Here is a 22,257-nt window from a genome sequence, read left to right on the forward strand (position 1 = left end):
TAAATTATTAAAAAGTCTTTTCTCAGAACCAATTAAAACTAAGTGGATGTAAAAAAAAAGTCAAAATGGAATCAGGACCGGCGGTGGATCAGCTGGTAAAGCGTTGGACTCATATTTCTAAGGTCCCGGGTTCAATCCCGGACCCGCCTCTGTGGACTTTGCATGTTCTCCCTGTGCCTACATGGGTTTTCTCCGGGTACTTCGGTTTCCTCCCACATCCCAAAAACATGGACACTAAATTGCCTCAAGGTGTGATTGTGAATGCAGCTGTTTGTCTCTATGTGCCCTGTGATTGGCTGGCAAACAGTTCAGGGTGTACCCCGCCTCCTGCCCGTTGACAGCTGGGATAGGCTCCAGCACACCCTGTGGTCCTCATAAGGATAAGCGGCAAAGAAAATGGATGGATGGAATAAAGTGTCATGTAAATCGATATCTCTAGCTGAAGCATGAGCATGATACTTTATATGGGCTATTAATTGTTGTGATGTGTTTGGCGTGACCGTTTTATAGAAAGTATTTATGAATGATGGTTTTGAGTTTTTATTACACAGTATATACAGTGACGTTTTTTTTTATCTCGCACTCCACAAAAAATACACTAAAAACTACATTTAAATGAGACTTATACATCCATCCATCCTCCCAGCTATTCAACACACTTGCCAAATGTGCCACTTTACCATAAAAATATTTATTGACATCAACATCTCTTTGAACACAAAATAATTTGAGAAAGAAACAACGCACACAAAAGAGAGGGTCCTGATTAATAGTATGGAGAGTGAAAAGGGACAAATTCAAAGAACAAAATTTAGCCCCTGAAAAAAAATGTTGTCATGATTTTTCCCTCAAATGGATCAAAAAAGCCCCCCCCCCAAAAAAAAACGAAACAAACAAACAAAAAAAAAAACATGGTGTGTGGTCACTTTGTTTGGAAAAACACAAGAAACCCAACCACGATCATTGCAGGAGCACTGGCCTATAAAGAAAACAACAACAACAACAAAAACAATAAATAGAAACACCATCTTTTCAGTCACAAAGTAAAAATCTCCATCTTTTCATATGACTTTTTTTTGGGGGGGGGGGGGGTGAGCGTAGCGTCAAACAAAAGGCATGAAACGGAGATAACCAGGCAAACTGGAGCCGCTCATCCCGCCCCCCCTCCAGGTCCGTCCCTCGATCAACTCGAGTCTGGGTCCAACATGGCGTACCCCCCCCACCCCCCCTCATGCCGGGGTCTGCCCCGGGAGAGGGACACGGGGAAGGCGGTACGGATTACGCGTTATCTCCGTGGTGCACTCGTATCCACCTGGAGCCAAGCTGCATCCTGTCGGGGGTGGGGGGGGGGGCACGAGGGTGTGTGTGTGTGTGTGTGTATGAATGCATGGGATAAAAGGGGACACGCTTATTGAATAGCGGAGAAGGTCCAGGGACTAATTGGCTGTGGTCACTGTGACTGCGGGCCTCGTTAGAACCAGTAGAGCTCCTTGCCTTTTTTGTGCTGCTGCAGGCCTGAGGAGCAATAAAGGAGAAAGAGTGATGAGAAGGAAGTCGGCAAACGGCGGCGCACGCGTTGTCATGGAGCTTATTCAAGACAAACATTCTCTCTAAGAAGTGTCGGCTGGTGAATTCAAGGTGCATGTGTTGGTGCGTTGGGGGATGGACACTCGACGCGTACGCAAGAGAGTGAGCGTGCGCTAAGGGTCTGACATTTGCCGCATCCGTCGATCATCGCTACTTGCTGTATTGCGACACAATCAATATTGCCAGTGAAATATCACGATACCGCCCCAATTGCCACCGCACGAGTACACACTTGTATAGAGCTCGTGCACCCACGTCACCGAAGTCACGTGACTGGCAATAGTGCCGGTCTAGCAAAGCATTCTTCAATGCTAAGTCGGTTGGAGACGACACGACGCCCAAAGTTTTGTCCAATACCGTTAAACATTTAGAAAGGTGATAAGAAACGAAGGTACGTGGAAAAATGAGAGACACTTGGGAAAGAGGACCCGTATTTAATGCCGAAGTCAGATGTTTTGGCTGATAAGAAACTGGACTGTTAACCCGCTTCCACTTGTCTTGGACAACTGGCTCTACACACGTATCTGGTGAGTAAGTCGTCGAAATTTACACGGAAGAGTTTGAAAGCGTAGAAAAGTCTGGACGCATACAAATACTTCGTTGCTGGATCTGTTCTCAATCAAGAATAAATCCCACATAGTGAGGGACCCACTCAGATTTTTTCAATACAAATACCAATATTTAAATAAAGGACCCCTGGTTTTACAAAAACTGGCATTCATTAACTATGATTGGGGGGAAAAAAGACAGCAAGTCGGATCCTCGTACACGGAAGCGCATTGCGGCCACACGTTAAACTTCGGTAAACTTCTCCGTGACAGACGTTTTTTTTTAATGTGCATTGTTCTCAAATGAGTCCAATGCCTATTTAAAAAAAGACAATAAACCGCTGGGATAGGCTTCAGCCCCCGTACATGGAAGCGTGCTGCGGCCACACGTTAACCTACCTAAACCTCTGTGTGACCGATGGTTCATTTTCTTTTTTTTTTTAAATACACATTGGACTCATTTGAGAACAATGCATATTTAAAAAAAAAATGTCTGTCGGGGAGAAGTTTACCGAAGTTTAAGATGTGGCCGCAACACGCTTCTGTGTACATTGGAGATGACTCACTGTTGTTTTTTTTTTTTTTTTTTTTTTTACGCATTGTTCTCAAATGAGCCAACTTGGCATTATAAATACTTCTTGGGAATTTGAGCTTTTGAAGAATAATTCCTGAAGTGATCGCTACACAGTCGTGTGTATTTGGTTGGGCACTATCTATCACATTTAATTGCCGAAATCCATTGACATTTTCTGGTCTTTTCAGCTGGTATTCTACAGAATGACCTCTTTGAATATCTGCCTCGTCTGTTGTAACAACCAACAGCAAAAAAAGTCTCGGGCATTTTGATTATTCTGCTCCGGTTCAATACCCACCACACTGTCGAGCAGCTCTTTTTGACCTGCAATATGGCATCGTAAAAATGGTGACGTCACGTGCACAAGCTCTTTACATTTTAGGTCACATATTTTGCATTTTTTTCTAGTATTTGTCTCTAAGGTGCCTGAGTCAACATCTGGAATGTGAATTAAAATGATCAATTCCTGAATTCCAGGCATTTTTCTGCAAATCAGGGTTTTCAAATTTCTATGCCACCAGTGAAGACGTCGAGCTTCCCTTTTGTCTCCCGAGCAACCAATGTCAAGATAACAAACTGGTGTGGGTCTTCCACACGGAAGCAACCAACCAAAGCAGAGTAAAAGGGGGGGGGGGGGTCTTAGCCATATATGGACAAAGCAGATGCAAAGTTGAGACAAACAGAAGTAGCTGTCAGAGGGGCTTTGTCTGGAAAATCGTATGACAAAACCGATTTGTCTTAGTACATGTTTGAGTGACACTCTAATATGTATAGCCAAAAAAATGGGACCTACAGTATGTGCTTTAATATTCATGCGAGGCTACTTGCTATCATTATGTCTAAGGATTTTCTTCGGGGACTTATTGAAATACAGTACAACCTCAAACGTTGGAACGCCCATGGGGACGTTGTTAGGCAAAATGCGCTGGACTCGTCAGTTCTGCATATTGCATTCTTAGTGCAGTGTGTTTGGTCCATTTTGAAGTCTCAGACAAGTCACTTAATATGGTTCCTCGATAAAGGGGTCCTCCGTATAAGGCAGAACTGACATATCATGTTTTGATGTCCCAAATGGCACGCAATCAATTAATTTGTGTAGCGACGCAAAAAGGCATCCACACTTATCGCCATACTTACTGTTTTTCAAGTGATTTTTATATAATTATTTCCAAGAAATTATCTTCAAACGATGATTGACCGTTATTGTGACTACGACTGCGTTAGTAATAGATCATGACACCTTGCGACTTTAAGTGACATCGTCAAAACATGCAATATTAATTGAACACTCTAAATTGCCCCTAGGTGTGATTGTGAGTGCGACTATTTGTCTCTATGTGCCCTGCGATTAGCTGGCAACCAGTTCAGAGTGTCCCCCACCACCTGCCTGTTGACAGCTGGGATAGGCTCCAACACTCCCTGCGACCCTAGTAAGGATAAGCGGCTGAGAAAATGGATGAATGGATGGATGTATTTCATTTACCTGCATCCATGTTGAGGGCCAGCGTCTGGCTGACGTCCCCCGGGGGAAGTAGGCCGGGCCAGGAGGCCGTGGGCTCCAGCTTGCTGACTTCGTAGTGGCTCGGCAAGGCGGGCAGGTGGGCCGGCCGCACGGCGGGCATGAGCAGGGGCCCGTAGTGGGGCTCCAGCGCAGAGGGTGAGTACAGTTCATGGAGAGGCCTCGGCGGACCGTAGGCCTGAGCCTGGGTGTATCCCCAGCTATCCGCCGGGTGGGGGTGGGGGTGGGAGTGAGGGTGAGCGTGCGGATGAGCGTGCGGGTGCGGCAGACCCGGGTGTAACCCCGACGCGTAGGGGTCCATGGAATAGGAAGGAGCCGCCGTCTCGCAGTGTGCGCGGCTTTGAGGCGACGAGTAGTTACTGTCCCAGAAGGATGGAGGGAAGCTTCGTCGGCTGCTCGGTGACGGCGTATCTGATGGAGAGAATGTGGTGGAATACACGTGAACATCTGACACTACAGTACAATAGCGCACGTATATACGGTATTCATTTTCATCATTCTTTGTGGGTGAATGAGCTCACCATGTAAATTCTGTTCAACTTTCTATGATATGAAACGATAAAATGATCATAACAATGCAAGAACGCGAAACCCAGCAGTGACTTCAACAAAGAATGTTGGAGGATGTCTGCAATCCGTTCTAATTAGTGTACAAAAGTGATGATTCCCCGTCGAATCAATAAATAAATACATTTCTAGTTAGGGTTGAGCAACTTCAGATGTTCTGTTGACATCGACGAAGGTAAGGTCGACTAATCGATGACGTCTTTGATATACTCAATTATTTGCCTCCTGCCTGCATAAAAAAGATGTTGTTCTAGCCGAGTACGACGGTTGTTATTCTGTATCAAGGTCCAGAAATTGAGCCACATCAGCCGGGGCGATCCTCAGGTCTTCCACCATCAGCGTGGTCGGTTTTTGAGCATAATTGAAAAGATGACGCGTATCGTGCGGGGGCTACATCGCACTATGGGCATTTATCAACGATGTTGTTGTCGAGTCGATGCTGATTGAGTTTGTGACGCCAGGCCGAACAGAGTTGTGATAGCGTCGATGTCACGGGCCGCGGGAATTGTCTTTTGGATATGGCTACAGGAGGCGGGTTTGTAGCCGGCGATCCCGTCGACTACGGTGGTTCGATGGATTGTTTCCTGAGCATCACATTGTGCTTGCGTACCGGAAGGAGTTTCGACCCGGCGTGTAGGTGATCGATGGAAGCCATTTTGCGGCAGCCTGTGGCGATTCGAAGGGCAGTGTTTTGAGCTGCCTGGAAGGAGCACGACTGGTCAACCGCATACAAAAGATCACTCCATGGCATCCTGGTCAAAGCACTTTTATAAGAGGGCGTTCATTGAATTTGGTAAATGACAGCTGACGTGCGGAATTCACAGGAAAAAGGTTCCCCACTCACGGTTTCGGGGTCTGATGCCTTGCTCAAGGGCCCATCTCTTGAAGAAGCAGCTTCAACTTTTATACATGTGCCAAGTCTTAATATTTGAACCACAACCAGTTACTGTCTCACCATTCAATGGAAGCGGAAACGGAATTGCGGAAAATCGCGGCGTGAAAACTGAACGGCAGCCGCTCATGGAAAACGAGGCTTAAAAAGAGGAGTGGGTGCATGGCGAATTGTAGATGGCAGTCACATGACGGCTTAGCCCTCTTGCCCAGATATCTTCCCCATTGGATCATACTGTCACACTGCGCTAGCTCCAACAAGACACAGAAATAAACACAACCGCATATAATGCAGAGAGAGAGAGAGAGAGAGAGAGAGAGGAGAGAGAGAGAGAGAGAGAGAGAGAGAGGGAAAGAGAGAGTTGGGTAGAGAGATAGAGAAAGACCCTATATCCCAGAATGCCGCCTATATAAGGCAGACACTGTGACCTGGAGGCAGCCCAAAGACTCTTAAATCGCTGCCTGCGGTGACATCTCTCACTTCCATGTCAACTCGCCCCTCGTGAAATTCTTAAAACACGCTCATATGCGCACCAGTGACCCCCGTGCTAGCGCCGGCTGCCCCTCTCTCCAGTCCCCCCACACCCCCACCTGTTGTTTTTTTCACCGTCCCCCCCGCCACTCCCGTCCTCCTCCTCCTTGCCCTTGACAGAATGTCAGCGGGCCATTATACATTTTAAGCAAGTAGACTTTTATATTTAGATATTCCGCTGGAAAAGGGACACCGCGCGGCGCGGCGAGGGGTAGTGTCCGATCACACGGGGCATAAATCTGACGGCGGCCATTGTGGGGAGGGGGTCAGGCCGTCGTCTTTGAAGGAGGATACGCCCGCCGCGAGGTTGGGTACTGAGCGCCGTGTACAAACATAGCATCTGTTGTGAGGCATACTGTAATGATGTGTCACAAAAGCGTGGTCATAAATGTTGTACCACTTTTTGTGATTTTTAAGTATTTTGATGTTTTTCAGATGCAGCGATGCCTTTAGACATGAGTGACTTGAATCATGAGCTTTTCAAGATATGAGCCGTCGTATGATCATTTTTCTTTGTTTTAATTTTTGAGATCGGAGCACTGTATGGTGGCATTGAGCTCATTTCAATTCAAAATAAGCAACTTTTGCAAATATTGAACACGTCTTAAAAGAGGCTTCGAGCTGTTAAACACCATTCCCAGTTGAACTTCAACGTCAAACTAAACATAAAACAAAGAGAATTCCACCTTGTGTATTTTAAACAATGTAGTTGTTTTTGCCTGAGGAAAATTGGCTTAGCTTAATGCTGAATAAAAAGAGGCTAGTAAATAGCATCAATATTACAACACTTTAGTCAAAGGATATTTGAAAAAAAAAGGTGCTTAAACATATTGTAGACAACCAATACAACAATACAGGCCTTGTCTGTGGCCCCAAAAAGTATTAGTGTCACATACTAACTATAACTGGCACAGTAGTTGTGAAACTCTGCTTCGTTTGTGTCTGCATGATTGGATTATACTACCCCCGGTGGCCAAGTCGCACAAACTGCAATGAGTCACAAGTAATTAATCACAATGCAAAAAAGTTTTTTTCAACACATTTTAATTAACAATGTCAAACTACATTTTTTTTATGAAATATAAACCCCAATTCTAACTGAATTGGTGCTTTGTGTAAAATGTAACTAAAAACAGAATATAATGTCCCCTTTTAACCTATTTTTAGACCAAACTAAATTAAATTAGGTGGCCTCTGGCCTGCTGGTAGGTTCTCAGCTTTGCTCGCACTATGCACAATAACTTCTTTCACGGAGAAAATTAATGGCACATTATTTTGAAAACAGAAATTCTCAAAAGTAAACAAACAAGAATTATCACTTAGGTCGAGTCTCATCAATACCAAGTCAAAGTTAAGGGCGCGTGTTTAGTTGTAGTCATAGGTTTTTATTAATTACAGAAATGTATGTATGAAAAATGTAATCACGCATCGAATTGTTGTTCATAAATTGAGACACAAATCAAAAACTTACAGTTCTACTTGCATGACAGGCAAGGGTGTCCCCCCCAAAAAAAGCACAATAACAGGCAGGCTTTTCCACTTCCTTAAAAACAACACTTCTGTCATCAGACATCAAAGGGTGAGGACATTTGCTCTATTTTAGTTTTATATAGTAGGATAAATATTGTGTGTCATGTAGACTCAAGGAAGGCGACAGTATTACTTTGGAACTTGACATTGTGGAAAAACTGATTGGCGGTCCAGCTGTGATTTCAAGTCCATGGAGTCATTAAAGTCACCCTTGGACTGCCTCTAACTCCCGTGACCCTCATTACCTCTGACCCCTTACAATCCTGTTCTTTCCAAGGTGCGAGAATTACAAAAAGCCGAGTCACCTGTCTGATGTTCATCCTGTGTGGCCCAAAAGATGCCACATAAATGACTTTGCCACCTTACAAACGCAGCAACTGTTGTGAGGACAGCTGCGCCGTGTCATATCGACGTGACGCGCTACAAAAACGAGGTCAGAAAGACCACATGCCGATGGATCGTTTTTTTTTAACATTATGACAGTGATACAACAGCAGGACTAACTTTTTGAAGATACTTCAACATTTGAATACACTTAAGGTTCTGAAATTCTCAAATGGATCAGCATTTTGGATTAAAAATTATTGTTAGCACATCGTATGGATTGCACATTGGATGCACATAAATAAATTGACTTTGCAACACAGCGGTAATTCATTCTTTTTAACTTAGGGCAGATTTTTGTCACACAACTCTGGGTCTTTTTCTGGCAGTGTAGCCCATAATGTAAGTTTACAAATCCTACATTGTGAGTCCATCTCAAAACTCTTGTCGTCGGATCTATAGAGACACAAAATACTCACAAACAGTGAGAAATATTGCATGAATTATAAGTATGAACCTAAAATCTAGCTAAATGTATAGTAACTTGATAGTGTTTGAGGACTCCGTTTGACTTGTAAACATTCACCACATCTGATCAATGAAAATTTCTCAATAAATTCATTTTTATGCCTTCATGCGGTCTATCTGTATTTCTATTGCAACCAGATGGTGATGCTCAGTGGCCACCTTTGTTTCCACTCACAAACTCTGTGGGCGTCGCCACTGAATACCCTGAAACCACACCCTGCTCAGCTGTTACCTCTCAATCAAATACAGGGAGTCCTCGGGTTAAGACGGCCTCAACCTAAGACATTTCAGCTTTACAACGCCCGTCCCCCATCCGCCATTTTGTCCGGCTAATGCTTGTCTGTGTTCGTATTTTTGCATTTTTTTTGCCCTCCTTTTTAGACATTATCGCCCCAAAGAAGAAAGCAGTGTCTTTTAGCAACACTTTTTCAGCCAAAAGAAAATCCATTAACATGGAAACGAAGCTCAAGTTCATAAAACAATTGGAGAAAGGAGAGACACCAACACCACCAAGGCTTCAGTCGGTCGACCGTGGTGACAATTATCAAAGACAAAACCTGAATTTTAGCACATGTGACGAAGGTTTCCGTTCCGATGTCGGATAGAATGATCCCAAAACAAGGTTCTTTGATACTTATCGAGATGGAGAGGATTGAGGACCAGGTTCCTTCGCGATAGCTAAGCACAGCTTCCCCTTCTTCTTCTCCATGCTAATGCTAATGCTAAGTATGTCCATTTTCCTTATTTCAACGTATTTGTTTTTTATGCAAAGCATTTTTATGTAAATTCTGACTTTAACGGTGGAATCTGACCTAAGTCGAAATTCAGTTAAGTAGCGACTTAACTAGGAACTCCCTGTACTACAACTATGACCAAAAAAAAAAAAAAAAAAGAATGATACTTCATTTAGCATCTTTCTCATGCTTACACATCCCTGCATGGTTAAAGCCTCAGACCCAGAATTAAGATCTGAGCCAAAAGACGCAGTATTTACGTCCCTCTCATTTATAGGTTAGCGGTCTGGATTAGTCCTATTAGCTGGGATAGCAATAAAAATAGCAAACATATATTGTTACTTCTTTGAGATAGTTTTGTCATTATAGTTGTAGATTAAACGAGCAGCCATCATCTTCTTATAAAGATATTAAATTCACTTGTACGTTTTAATATGTTCATTTTTATAGTGCTTCCTGAAATTTAACACAAAACCTGAGTATGATCCCTCCCGTTTTGTGATTAATGTGTAATCCACGTGTAGCAAACGCTCATCCATACCTGGCGTGCCGGCCACCTGTTGCTCCGAAGCCCGCCGCTTGCCCTCCCTGTCCATGTAGGAGCTGAGGGCCCGGGAGAAGTGCTCGTCCACCACGCTGCTGATGTCGCCCTGGTAGTAGGTGAAGAGCACGCAGCGCGAGTTCAGGTACTCGGCCTCGGGCCCCTCCTGCTTGTCCTTTGGCCCCTCGTCGGGCCGCGGGGCCGCCGGCGTGTAGGAGGAAGACGAGGAGGAAGAGGAAGACGAAGACGATGATGCGGACGAAGAGGACGAAGTCGTCGATCCGCCGACGGTGCCCTGGACGGCGGACATTCCCTCAGGACCCCTGGGAGCGTCCATAAAATCCCGGCACGGAGGTGAAGTGCTGCTCACACCAGAGGGAGTCTGCCATCAAGGAAACAAATTGAGACAGGTGTCATATATTTTTCATTTTTGTTTAGACATTTATAGATGTTCTGAGCTATTTATTATATCATTTATTGTAATGTAGAGCTAATGCTATACAGCGTAAAGTACTGCATACTACATAAATAGCTCAGAACATGTCGATTTAATTGAAGGTGCACATGTATGACGGTATGCTATATCTGAAGAAAGGTTGAGAAATAAATGTCAATAACTAGAAAGATCCAAAGATATATTTACAGTATGGAGGTAGCTAGATATTGTATACCGCTCTGCAGACGTGAAAATCCAGGCATTTATAGCTAGACAGATTTACAGTATAGACACGTGTGTACATAGGGTGTCCGCCAATAAATAGCCGTACCATATATGTAGATATGATGTATACCTGGAGATGTCTGTCGCAAAATAGATATGGAGATGTATGTAGAAAATATGCCTGGATGTATAAAGCTATAGCTGTACAGTATAGGCAAATGTAGTACTTGTATTTGTAGCTAGATGTATTGTGTGTTTGGGTGAGAGTGATCTGACTTAGGAATACTAAAGACTGGGGAAACTTCAATTAAAATATGGAATATTAAAATATATTCGGTATCCCTGGACCACGTAGATAACAATTGATGCAGTTTGTAAATGTACCGTTGACGTGAATATACATGTGCAGCGTATAAATACATTTATTTAACCAGTTAAAAGCTTATTGCGATATAAAATCTCTGTTTTTGAAAAGCGACCTGGCAGGAATTTTACAATAGATAAGACAAAACTGTCAGTGTAATAAATACAAATTCAGAATGAAAAATAACAATATTGTTAAAAGAGAGCGGCATCTGACTTAAAAACAGATGAAACCCAATGCGTTAAAGTTCTTTAATAAAAAAAAAAGTTCAACAAAGCTGTTAAGAGGGATCAATTTTTGACCATGTTAACCTAGTAGATTAATATGAACACACACACACACTCCTCTCCAAAAGTATTGGAAAAAATGCAAAAAAATATATATGTATACTAAAAACATTTGGGGTTCAGATCAATAGATGAGCATGAGCAAAAGTCCATGATTCCAGTTGTTATTACAGGGTAGTTACATGTAAATGTGTTAAACAACATGGAACAGAGCAACTTTTGCTCGAGGCCGCCAATTTTTCAAGTGCGCAAAAGTATTGGGACAAGTTGCTCCCATGTTTGGCTTTGGGTTTCTCTTGTGTAAACTGCTTTTGCTGGTAAGCAAACATGAAGACCAGAGACCTGTCTATGGGTATGTATATATATGTGTGTGTGTGTGTGTGTGGTGTGTGTGTGTGTGTGTGGTGTGTGTGTGTGTGTGTGTGTGTGTGTGTGTGTGTGTACAGGAGAGAGAGAGAGAGAGAGAGAGAGAGAGAGACAGATCAGATGTTGCTAGACATGATAAGCTGTATATAGCTTCAGATACATAGTTCTGTACAATATATAAAGTGTATAATAATATATCTATATTATATTATTACTGCACACTCGCCAAAACCTTTTACAATGTGCACACCTGAGATAAATAGAGATAACTTCTACTGTGTAAAGTAATAATAACGATAATGAAATGTGATGAGAATTAGCCCTACCTGTAGCGTGTTGATGAAAGCAGGAGTGTTGGCTGCATATGAGGTGTAATGTCCATAGGCTGGGTACATAACATCCAAACAGCTCATGGTAAACGAGCGGAGTCTTCTTCACTCTTCCTCTAAATGCCACTTTCCCCGGCAAAACGGTGGCAACATTCCACGTTTGTGCGTGTTGTGTTTGCGCGTTTGCGTGTGAGCAGGCCGGGAGAGGCAACCGCAGCGGACGGCGGTCGGAGCAGAGAGCGGCAGCCCGAATGGACATGCACTTAACTGCGCAAGGAGCCACTCTTCAACGTGCGCGAGTTTGTGCGAGGGGTGCCACACAGCTGCGGCGGCAATACGTATTTGGTGCTGGGGTGGGTGGGTGGTTAGGTTGGGGGGTAAGCAGGACTGTCCTGTACGTCTCCGTGTCGACTCCTCCCACTTTGTGGACCACCAACCAACCATCAACACTGATCGGATTGCATATGAATGCTTTTTGTTCCCATTTAATAAGTACCATCATGCCGACGAGAACAGTGTGAAATCCAATCAACTATTACACATTGCAGTATTTTGTTGGAGTTTGCCAAAGTAACGTTACAGTTTTCATTTATTTTTTTTCACAATAATGTAATTATTATAATTATATGATCCGTACGTACATTATTTCTTCTTCTTTTTCTTTCGGCTTGTCCCGATTGGGGTCGCCACAGTGTGTCGTCTTTTTCCATCTAAGCCTATCTCCTGCATCTTCCTCTCTAACCCCAACTGCCCTCATGTCCCCCCCACAACATCCATCAACCTTTTCTTTGGTCTTCCTCTCGCTCTTTTGCCCGGCAGCTCCATCCTCAGCACCCTTCTACCAATATACTCACTCTCTCACCTCTGGACATGTCCAAACTATCAAAGTCTGCTCTCTCGAACCTTGTCTCCAAAACATCCAACTTTGGCTGTCCCTCTAATTTGCTAATTTCTAATCCGTTCCAACCTGCTCACTCCGAGCGAGAACCTCAACATCTTCATTTCTGCTACCTCCACTTCTGCTTCCTGTTGTCTCTTCATTGCTACCGTCTCTAATCCGTACAGTATATTATAGCCGGCCTCACTGTTTTATAAACTTTGGCCTTCATCCTAGCTGAAACTCTTCTGTCACATAGAACCCCAGACACCTTCCGCCAACTGTACCATCCCGCTTGGACCCGTTTCTTCACTTCCTTACCACACTCACCATTGCTCTGTATTGTTGACCCCAAGCATTTGAAGTCATCCACCCTCGCTATCGCTTCTTCCTGGAGCTTCACTCTTCCTCCTCTGCCCCTCTCATTCACACACATATATTCTGTTCGCAGATACATTATTTATAAACAAAAAATATTTGTCGTCATGAATAAAGGTCAATTTTTATCAACAGATATTTGATTAAGTAAAACGTGTTTCAACTGACAGGGACCGCATCTTGGGCAGCAATGGCACTTCCCAATGGTATTGCTTCTAGGTGACACAGTAAGTGACCTTCAATTCCCAAACAACTTTCAAACCACGGTGTGCCATGTGGCTGTTCAGCTGTCGTAAAACCATCCAAATCAAAATAAAAATATTTAAAATGAACCCTAATATATTATGTATGGATTGATTTAAAGACAAGTTCATGTGGGCCCAAAAAGAAAACGGTGCAAGGGACCTTTTCCAATCTCAAGAATCACTCTTCTTTGTCTTGCAAATGTCATTTCAGTTAGTTATCATATTTTTAAACACTCACTTTTACTTTATTTCATTTACGAAAATGATTTTTCAATTTCCGTTGTCATAATTTTGTTTGGGGCCACACGGTGGCTCAGCTGGAAAGCGTTGGCATCCCAGTTCTGAGGTCCCGGGTTCAATCCCGGACCCGCCTGTATGGAGTTTGCATATTCTCCCCGTGCCCTGTGTGGGTTTTCTCCGGGCACTCCGGTTTCCTCCCACATCCTAAAAACATGCAACATTAATTGGAGACTCTAAATAACCCCTAGTTGTGATTGTCAATGCGACTGTTTGTCTCAATGTGCCCTGTGATTGGTTGGAAACCAGTTCAGGGTGCACCCCGCCTCCTGGGATAGGCTCCAGCACTCCCCGTGACGCTTGTGAGGATAAGCGGCTAAGAAAATGGATGGATGATTTTGTTTGTTTTCGTTAACTACCTGTATAATAACCTTGAGCCTCACTTATCCCAAGGTGGTGAAGCATACCAGCACAATGGTCAAGTTCTTAATATCGATCGGATTGCACGGATCAAGCCTATTATTTCCCTCCACGTACTGCAGCCCCTTCTTTGCAGTCGGTCCAAGCTGAAAGTCTATCCGTGCTCTTAAAACAGCCGTCGGTTGCCAAGTAAACCTTTGAGTCATCTCAAGTATTTAGTGTGCTCCCAGAACGACACGTAGGTGTCAACTATAGGTTGCCTACACTGCTCAAACTGTACCAACACAGAAGAGAAAGGCAGCCTGCACAAATCTGTGGCAAATTATCACCCATTAGCCGTGCAAACAGAATGACTTTGACTGCGCAGATACAGTACACGTAGGCACTTTGTACATTTTATACCAGTGTTGAAATGTATTATTCAATTATAAAAATCATACCAAAAAAAAAAGTTAACTGTTGCTTTATTTGAAAAGGCAGCTTATTCATAAATAGCGTTCCATTCAGGTTGTTTCAACACGGCCGTTTGAGCACGCCAGTCTATTTGACGGGCACTCCAGAATGCCTCGGAGAACAGTGCGGAAAATGTGCAGAATTCCATGGACGAGTGTCAAATTAGACGGAATGTCTCTGATGTATGCCAGTGGATAAGCTTCCTTGGGAAGTTACATCGTCCCCCTGGTTGCGTTCCCCGCATTGGAGAACATGACCAACATCTCGCTATGCCCGTGACATGCATTGTATGAATAGCTGGCGGGAGGCAGAACGTGCTCCCGAGACCGATCGTGCGTCGGAATCCCAATTTTGCTGCCGGTCGGCTAACGTTTGCTCACCTTAGCGTAATGTGCAAAAGGGGCTCCATATAAGAGAAAACTAAGTGAGGGCATGGCACTGAATTCGGGGGGGGGGGGGGGGGGGTGAGGCAATGCTAAAACGCCCAGTGTTGCACCAGCGTGATCAACAGCTGCAGCTGACGGAAGGCAAGAGGCACCACTAATAGTATTTGTGGCAATGAGTGTACTGTATTACAGCCCATGTCCCTCACTGCCACTTCCTGACCTGGTCCTTGTTACCAAACAGACCTTATGTCTAGATTGTCCCTCATTACATCAATGAGACACCTTTCACGCATTTTCTTTCCATCTGTGCTATATTTGTTGTCAAAAGATCCCAAACCAGAATGGTGCTCACCAAGGTCAATCCATGGCCATTTTTTGTTTGCGGTGAAGGTGGTTCTCGGTTTATGTTTCGAGGTTAGAAGATAACATAATTTGCGTAGCCACACAACGCTCACTTACAACCATGCTCACTTTTATTCCCTTTTATATATAAATTTACTGTACGTATGACTTTGCTACTGCATTTGTTACAGCGCCGTCTGAGTTACTTGAAAATTTTAGTTACGTCGTTGCCTTAGGAACACAAACTCCGTCATTGGGGGAACCGAGCCCTCGTGACTCAAATGGCCGAATGGGAAAATCATCCAGCAAGTGGAAAGAAAGTATTTTGGGAGAATAAATTGTTCGCTTGCCCCTCCATTTTTCCGTGAGCAATTGACTTTCAGAAATGCAAATCTAAATTTACTTTCTGAAAATGTACAATTTCATTCGGATTGACATCAAAATATAATCCTTCCTTGCCACATTTGCCACTTCACCACAAATTTGGTGGAAACCTTTGGTCTACTTTTCCATAAACCTACTATAACTATCAATGAACAAACCAACCAAAACAAAGAGTTTTGGCTTTGCAATTTGCTGCTTGGTAGATGTGATTATTTCAGTAGCTTTTGCAAATGAACAATACTAATAGTCTGGCTGAGTGTGTGCTTGCTTGTGCGTGTGTCTACATTTACGCGTATATGCTGAAAATAAACAGAGGTTATGTCACTCCATGTTGCACAGCTAGACCCCGCCCCTTGTAAAAGTTGTCTGAACGAGCAAACGCTCCCATTGGCCGATGGATCCAGCGGATAGCAGGCCAGCTGACACATTAATGGCAACCCGGTTTTATTTAGCCCTCCATTTTCATTTCAAAACCGCCATTAATAGTTTATACTACAAATACCGTCCTATGTAATATATAGTTACAATACAGCTTAAGAAAATTTACAGTCTTCATAGGAATACTTTAAAGCTGAAGTTAAAAATAAAACTAAATGCTAGAACGTTGCAGAGATGAGTTTGAAGAGGCCTGAACTCGAAACCGACCAGCTAGCTCCTGAAACAACAAGGCTTTTATTAAGGTCTCAGTCTGGCTTGGTCTCAAGGGGGTCGGACCTTGGGATTCCACTGCTGTTTGTGTGTGTGTGTGAGCGTGTATATATGTCAAAGACAGAGATGTACAGCTGCCCACTTCCACACAAACTCATTTCAGCTGTTCAAAATCATCTCCGCGGTGTCATCGGAAACACAGACGCACACACACTAGCAGGCCACCACATATGGACAGGTCTGGCCTCTCTCATGGTTATACACAAATGTTGGTGATAAATCCTCCCTGATGTGCAAGTGTGAGGGTATTTTCTTCCCAAGACAACTTCCCCATTGTCCATACAAACTGACAGGCAGGAGATTGGGACAGCAAGGGCGTTAATAAAGAGTGATAGAAATATGTAACTGTAATTGTGTGTGCATGCTTTAAATTTAGCATGCATTTTAGAAGACTGCTGTATTTTATCATGGACAGCAGCGTGGACGTAGTCCACTATTAACTCCATACAATAAATGAGTGAATTAACATTGAATGACTCCTCTTTAACAAAGGGGATTGTTGAATCTTTTAGAGCCCATCCCAGGTAGTTGCGTGGACTAGGCGGGGTACACCCTGAACTGGTCACCAATCAATCACAGGGCACATAGAAACAAACAAACACTCGCACTCACAATCACAACTATGGACAATTTAGAATTTTCGATTAATGCATTTTTATAGGATGTGGGAGGAAACCCAAGTGCCTGAAGAAAACCCACGGGGAGGACATGCAAACTCCATACAGGCATTTGAACCCTGTCCTGAGACCTGTATGGCAGACACGCTAACCATTGTTGAATATTGATGCAATGAATTCTCTACAAAAGATTTTTGCATTACTTTATTTTTTTGTTCTGTCCTAATTCTTCTGAGAGTTAAGCATATGGAAAGATGGAAAAGCTTGATGATGACCACGTAAACTGAAATTATGGCAACAAGTGCTCAGGCCGTTCAGAACAATATGGTTGAAGCAGCAATAATAACAAACGAACGGCATTGGCGTGTCATAAGTCTCTTGAACAGAAATCCCATCTTGTACAAGAATATGGGTATCCGCCATGTTACTTGTTATCAAAAGGAGTTTTATACATCTGCACTTATACATCTTTGAAATCCAGTTACACAGCCTTAGTAAAATACCGGTAATGCTAGCATAGCAAGCTAATTAGACAGTACTGCAAAAATAGTGTTCTTTGCGAGGTATAGGTGCTTAGGGACGCTAAAGACAAAGACAAGCAACACGGTCCTGGTCAAATATCCTGAATGCTTGCAGTTTATAAGACTAACCCTTTGAAATGGACAGAATGTGAATTAACAGCATCCTCAGGGGAGGCTGACAAGTGCCACATTCCTGAAATCCCCTTACTGAAAGTGTCCGACCGCCAAAGCTGAGCTGGGTCACTCCAGTTATGCACACACACAATCGCAAATTCACACAAATGCACACCAGCATGTCATGGCTATATGGCCAGGAAGAACATATTCAGGTACATGGACAACGTGCACAGAAAAAGCACTCAAGATGGGAAATTGTCACCCTCCTGCCTGACATTTGTGCTCCGTGCGTGGAGGGAGGGGCGGGCTTGACGGAGGGTGAAATCACAAATTCGGCATGTCACATGGTCAAAGAGGGAAGATTTACGACGGATCCGGTTCCACATGGGCAGCATGGTGTTGTGGCCTCAGAATGCCAGGTATGGCAGTGAGATCAGACTCCGGCTTTAGTCTGCACACGCTGGTAACTGGCTGAGGGCGCAAGTGGACAAAGCGGTCTACACAGGCTTTTCTATGCACTCGTTGGTGGGCAGCACAATGTTAGGAAAAGGGACTCTGATTTTGGGTGAAAACACAACCTATATCTTCCTATCAAGTGAAAGACATCTATCCGGCAGTTTTCCAGACACTTAGCTGTTGTAGGAACGCAGGGCTCTCCCGAGACTATTTAGGTGAAAGAAGCAGGGCACCACACGTCAATCAATTCCCTCTTTCACGCAGACATTCTGTTAGATTGGTGCAAAGCTGGATAAAATCTGTTTTTATTCACTTATAGCGTGATAATGCGACCACTTTGTAGTGAGGCATCCCATAAGATCAGATAATAGCCTATATGACTGGTGTTTGTTTACACTCGTCCCATCATGAGTTGCCAGAGCAAGTCTCTCACATGATTTATTTGGCACAGTTGTTACGCCGGATGCCCTTCCTGACACAACCTCCACAATCTTTTATCCAGGCTTGAACTGCTGGTTATCGGAGTACTGATCGGGGAAGCAAACCAGCATCACCACAGCACCAGTGCTAGTATATGACTAGCGTGATGTATAAAATAGTTGTCGGACAATGAGATTTGCTTCCAAGATAACTCGTCAGGAGAAGTGCGTTTCAGGTGTTAATCTTCACAGCCCTCTCCGGGCATCGCGGGGCTGCACGGCTCTATTACTATATTGTACCTCTGAAGTTGGAGAGTCACCAGGTTTATTTGGTCTTTCCACTACGTGTTGGTGCCATTTATACTGGACAGTGATAAAAAAAAAATGTCACGTTTTACAACCAGCGTTACCTAACAAAAAGGGCTATTAAAAATACTGTGGATTATGACAAATAAAGGATCCAAGGCTGTTTTTCATTTAAAGCAAATGTTTCACATTGCACTTTTGCAGAGCCACATTTTGCTCAGCAGAGTTCATAGGGGTCAATCATAACTGTCCCATAGCATGGCCACCTGTTGCTAGGCAGAGTCCAGAGGGCCCAATGATAACTTCCTAATAGACCTATGAAAAATTTGTTAAATGCCGCCGGCAGTCAAACACTACTAGCTCGTGGACTGGTACGCCCATATCACATTAGTTTGTCGAGTTGCACAGTCGTGTATCAAGTTGCATAATCCACCGCCATAATGTAAAGAGAAGTTGTGAAGTGTCAGAAATGTTAGCCCCATTCATTCACGGGCAGCCCTCCCAGATAACGTTAAAATTTGTCTTCTAAAGCCATCAATGGCAGTGAACATTTTTTAATGTCCGCTGTGACAGTTACAGTGAAGAAAACAAGTATTTGAATACCCTGCTATATTGCAAGTTCTCCCACTTAGAACTCATGGAGGGGTCTGAAATTTTCATCGTAGGTGCATGTCCACTGTGAGAGAGATAATCTAAAAAGAAAAATCCAGAAATCACAATGAATGATTTATTTGTGTGATACAGCTGCAAATAAGTATTTGAACACTTGTCTATCAGCTAAAATTCTGACCCTCAAAGACCTGTTAGTCCGCCATTAAAAAGTCCACCTCCACTCCATGTATTATCCTGAATCAGATTCACCTGTGTGAGGTCAACAACAACTTCACACGGCTGGAAAGGGCTACGAAGAAATTGCCAAGCAGCTTGGTGAACAAAGGTCCACTATTGGAGCAATCATTAGAAAATGGAAGAAGCTAAACGTGACGGTCAGACTCAATCAGAGTGCAGCCCCATGCAAAGTATCACCTCGTGGGGTCTCAATAATCCTTAGAAAGGCGAGGAATCAACCCAGGACTACATGATGGGACTTGGTCAACGACTGGAAAAGAGCTGGGACCACCGTTTCCAAGGTGACTGTCGGTAATACACTAAGACGTCATGGTTTGGAAATACTGCATGGCACGGAAGGTTCCCCTGGTTAAACCAGCACATGTCAAGGCCCGTCTTAAGTTTGCCACTGACCATTTGGATGATACAGAGGAGTCATGGGAGAAGGTTTTGTGGTCATCAGATGAGACCAAAATGGAACTTTTTGGTCATAATTCCACTAACCATGTTTGGAGGAAGACGAATGAGTTCCATCTCAAGAACACCATCCCTACTGTGAAGCATAAGGTTGGTAACATCATGCTTTGGCGTGTTTTTCTCCGCATGGGACAGGCCAACTGCATTGTATTAATGAGAGGATGACCGCGGCCATGTATTGTGAGATTTTTGGAACAACCTCTTTCCCTCAGTCAGAGTATTGAAGATGGGTCGTGGCTGGGTCTTTCAACAGGGCAATGACCCGAAGCACACAGCCAGGAAAACCAAGGAGTGGCTCCGTAAGAAGCATATCAAGGTTCTGGCGTTCCCTAGCCAGTCTCCAGACCTAAACCCAATAGAAAATCTTTGGGTGTGTTTCTCAGTGACAGCCCAGAAACTTGTCTGATCCAGAGAAGATCTCTGAGGAGGAGTGGGCCAAAAATCCCTCCTGCAGTGTGTGCAAACCTGGTGAACAACTACAGGAAACGTTTGACCTGTGTAATTGCAAACAAAGGCTACTGTACCAAATATTAACATTGGTTTTCTCAGGTGTTCAAATACTTATTTGTAGCTGTATCACAGAAATAAATCATTCATTGTGATTTCTGGATTTTTCTTTTTAGATTCTCTCTCTCACAGTGGACATGCACCTACGATGAAAATTTCCGACCCCTCCATGATTTCTAAGTGGGAGAACTTGCAATATAGCAGGGTGTTCAAATACTTATTTTCTTCCCTATGAGAGAGAAAAACTGGCGAATAGCAGTACAGTTCAGTAACAACAAGTGCAGACCAGGCATTTAACTGATAGTGTGAAGCAGTGGGGCAGTGAATTGAAAATTGAAAACCAGTTGCAGAACCTCACACATTACATGACCCTTCCGTCGGGTCGCTCGGTGTGGCGATGACGAACCCCGTGATAAATTGCGCCACCCCCGTCTATTAGCGGTGCCGATGCTATGCAACTACTGTACAGAACATAAAAAAACAAACGATTTATTTAGTTCTCCGTAGCTACGGTTTGCTTGCGGGTGACATCATGGAGCCCTGCAGTTATTTTTATTGGCCAGTGGCGAGCCGGCTCATCTCCGGGCCACGCCACCTGTCCCGCTCCGCGGCAGGGGAGGCAGGCAGCTGCTCTCCGGGGAGGGAGGACAAGTCGAGCGCTCAAAAGTGATTGAGAGTTAAAAGGCTGAATATGATACACGCACGCTGTGCTTGTGCTTCTGAGCGTGTTCGCAAAGTCCAAATGTCTTGCTGCTGCTACCGGACAGGAATACTTTGTCATACCTTTTTTTTTTTCTTTTCCATAATAAAACCAATAGCCCCACCTGTTGTACAATGTAATTTTCAAAGGTGCGTGCTTGTTCACCCCCCCCTGGTGCCGGAGGGTGAGGGTGGGGTGGGGCAGTTGAACCGTGTGTTTGTGTGACTCTAAGGTTGGGATTATTCCTGGCCTGTCATGTGTTCTTAGGTGCATTTTCGTCACATGCGAACGGACCAACCTTTGGCCTCAGGCGCCGCTTAATACAGAAGCCGTGTCCCGTAGTTGTATCTGCAGTGGTACCTCAACTTACGAGTGACCCGACTGAAGAGTTTTTCAAAGTATGAGGCGTAAGCGCTCGCTTCGAACTGTTTGTTGCCACGCCCTAGTTCACGGGTGTCAAACTCAAGGGCCGGGGGCCCGCCACGTGATTCTTTTGTGGCCGCCGAAGGAAAATTATCCGTGATTTGTGTTAAAATCTGTCCCAAAATTTCAAACTGTAATGTCATAAATGATAACGTTGAGAGATTGCAAGCGTTATTGTGTGCCAAAACATCAGCAATAGTTCAAGACCCCGTTACCATTGATTTGTAATTCCAAAACTAGCTCATACATCTATCCATTTTCTTTGCCGCTTATCCTCACGAGGGTCGCGGGCCGTGCTGGAGCCTATCCCAGCTGTGAACGGGCAGGAGGTGGAGGACACCCTGAACTGGTCGCCAGCCGATCGCAGGGGACATGGAGACAAACAGCTGCACTCACAATCACACCTAGGGGCAATTTAGAGTGTCCAATTAATGTCGCATGTTTTTGGAATGTGGCAGGAAACCGAAGTGCCCAGAGAAAATCCACGTAGGCACGGGGAGAACATGCAAACTCCACACAGGCGGGTCCGGGATTGAACCCGGGGGGACCTCAGAACTGTGAGGCCAACGCTTTA

General features: G+C 44.1%; 1 protein-coding gene across 1 annotated transcript; it reads right to left on the reverse strand.

Moving 5' to 3' along the window:
* Positions 1-1,471: 1,471 nt before the first annotated feature.
* Positions 1,472-12,001, reverse strand: vgll2b (vestigial-like family member 2b). Its single transcript, XM_061844571.1, has 4 exons — positions 11,880-12,001; positions 9,885-10,257; positions 4,193-4,639; positions 1,472-1,515 (listed from the first exon to the last, which is right to left on the reverse strand). The coding sequence occupies exons 1-4, from the start codon at positions 11,964-11,966 to the stop codon at positions 1,472-1,474; spliced, it is 951 nt and encodes a 316-aa protein (XP_061700555.1). The 5' UTR covers positions 11,967-12,001.
* Positions 12,002-22,257: the final 10,256 nt, after the last annotated feature.

The sequence above is a fragment of the Syngnathoides biaculeatus genome, chromosome 15 (assembly GCF_019802595.1).
Source record: "Syngnathoides biaculeatus isolate LvHL_M chromosome 15, ASM1980259v1, whole genome shotgun sequence".
NCBI lineage: Eukaryota > Metazoa > Chordata > Actinopteri > Syngnathiformes > Syngnathidae > Syngnathoides > Syngnathoides biaculeatus.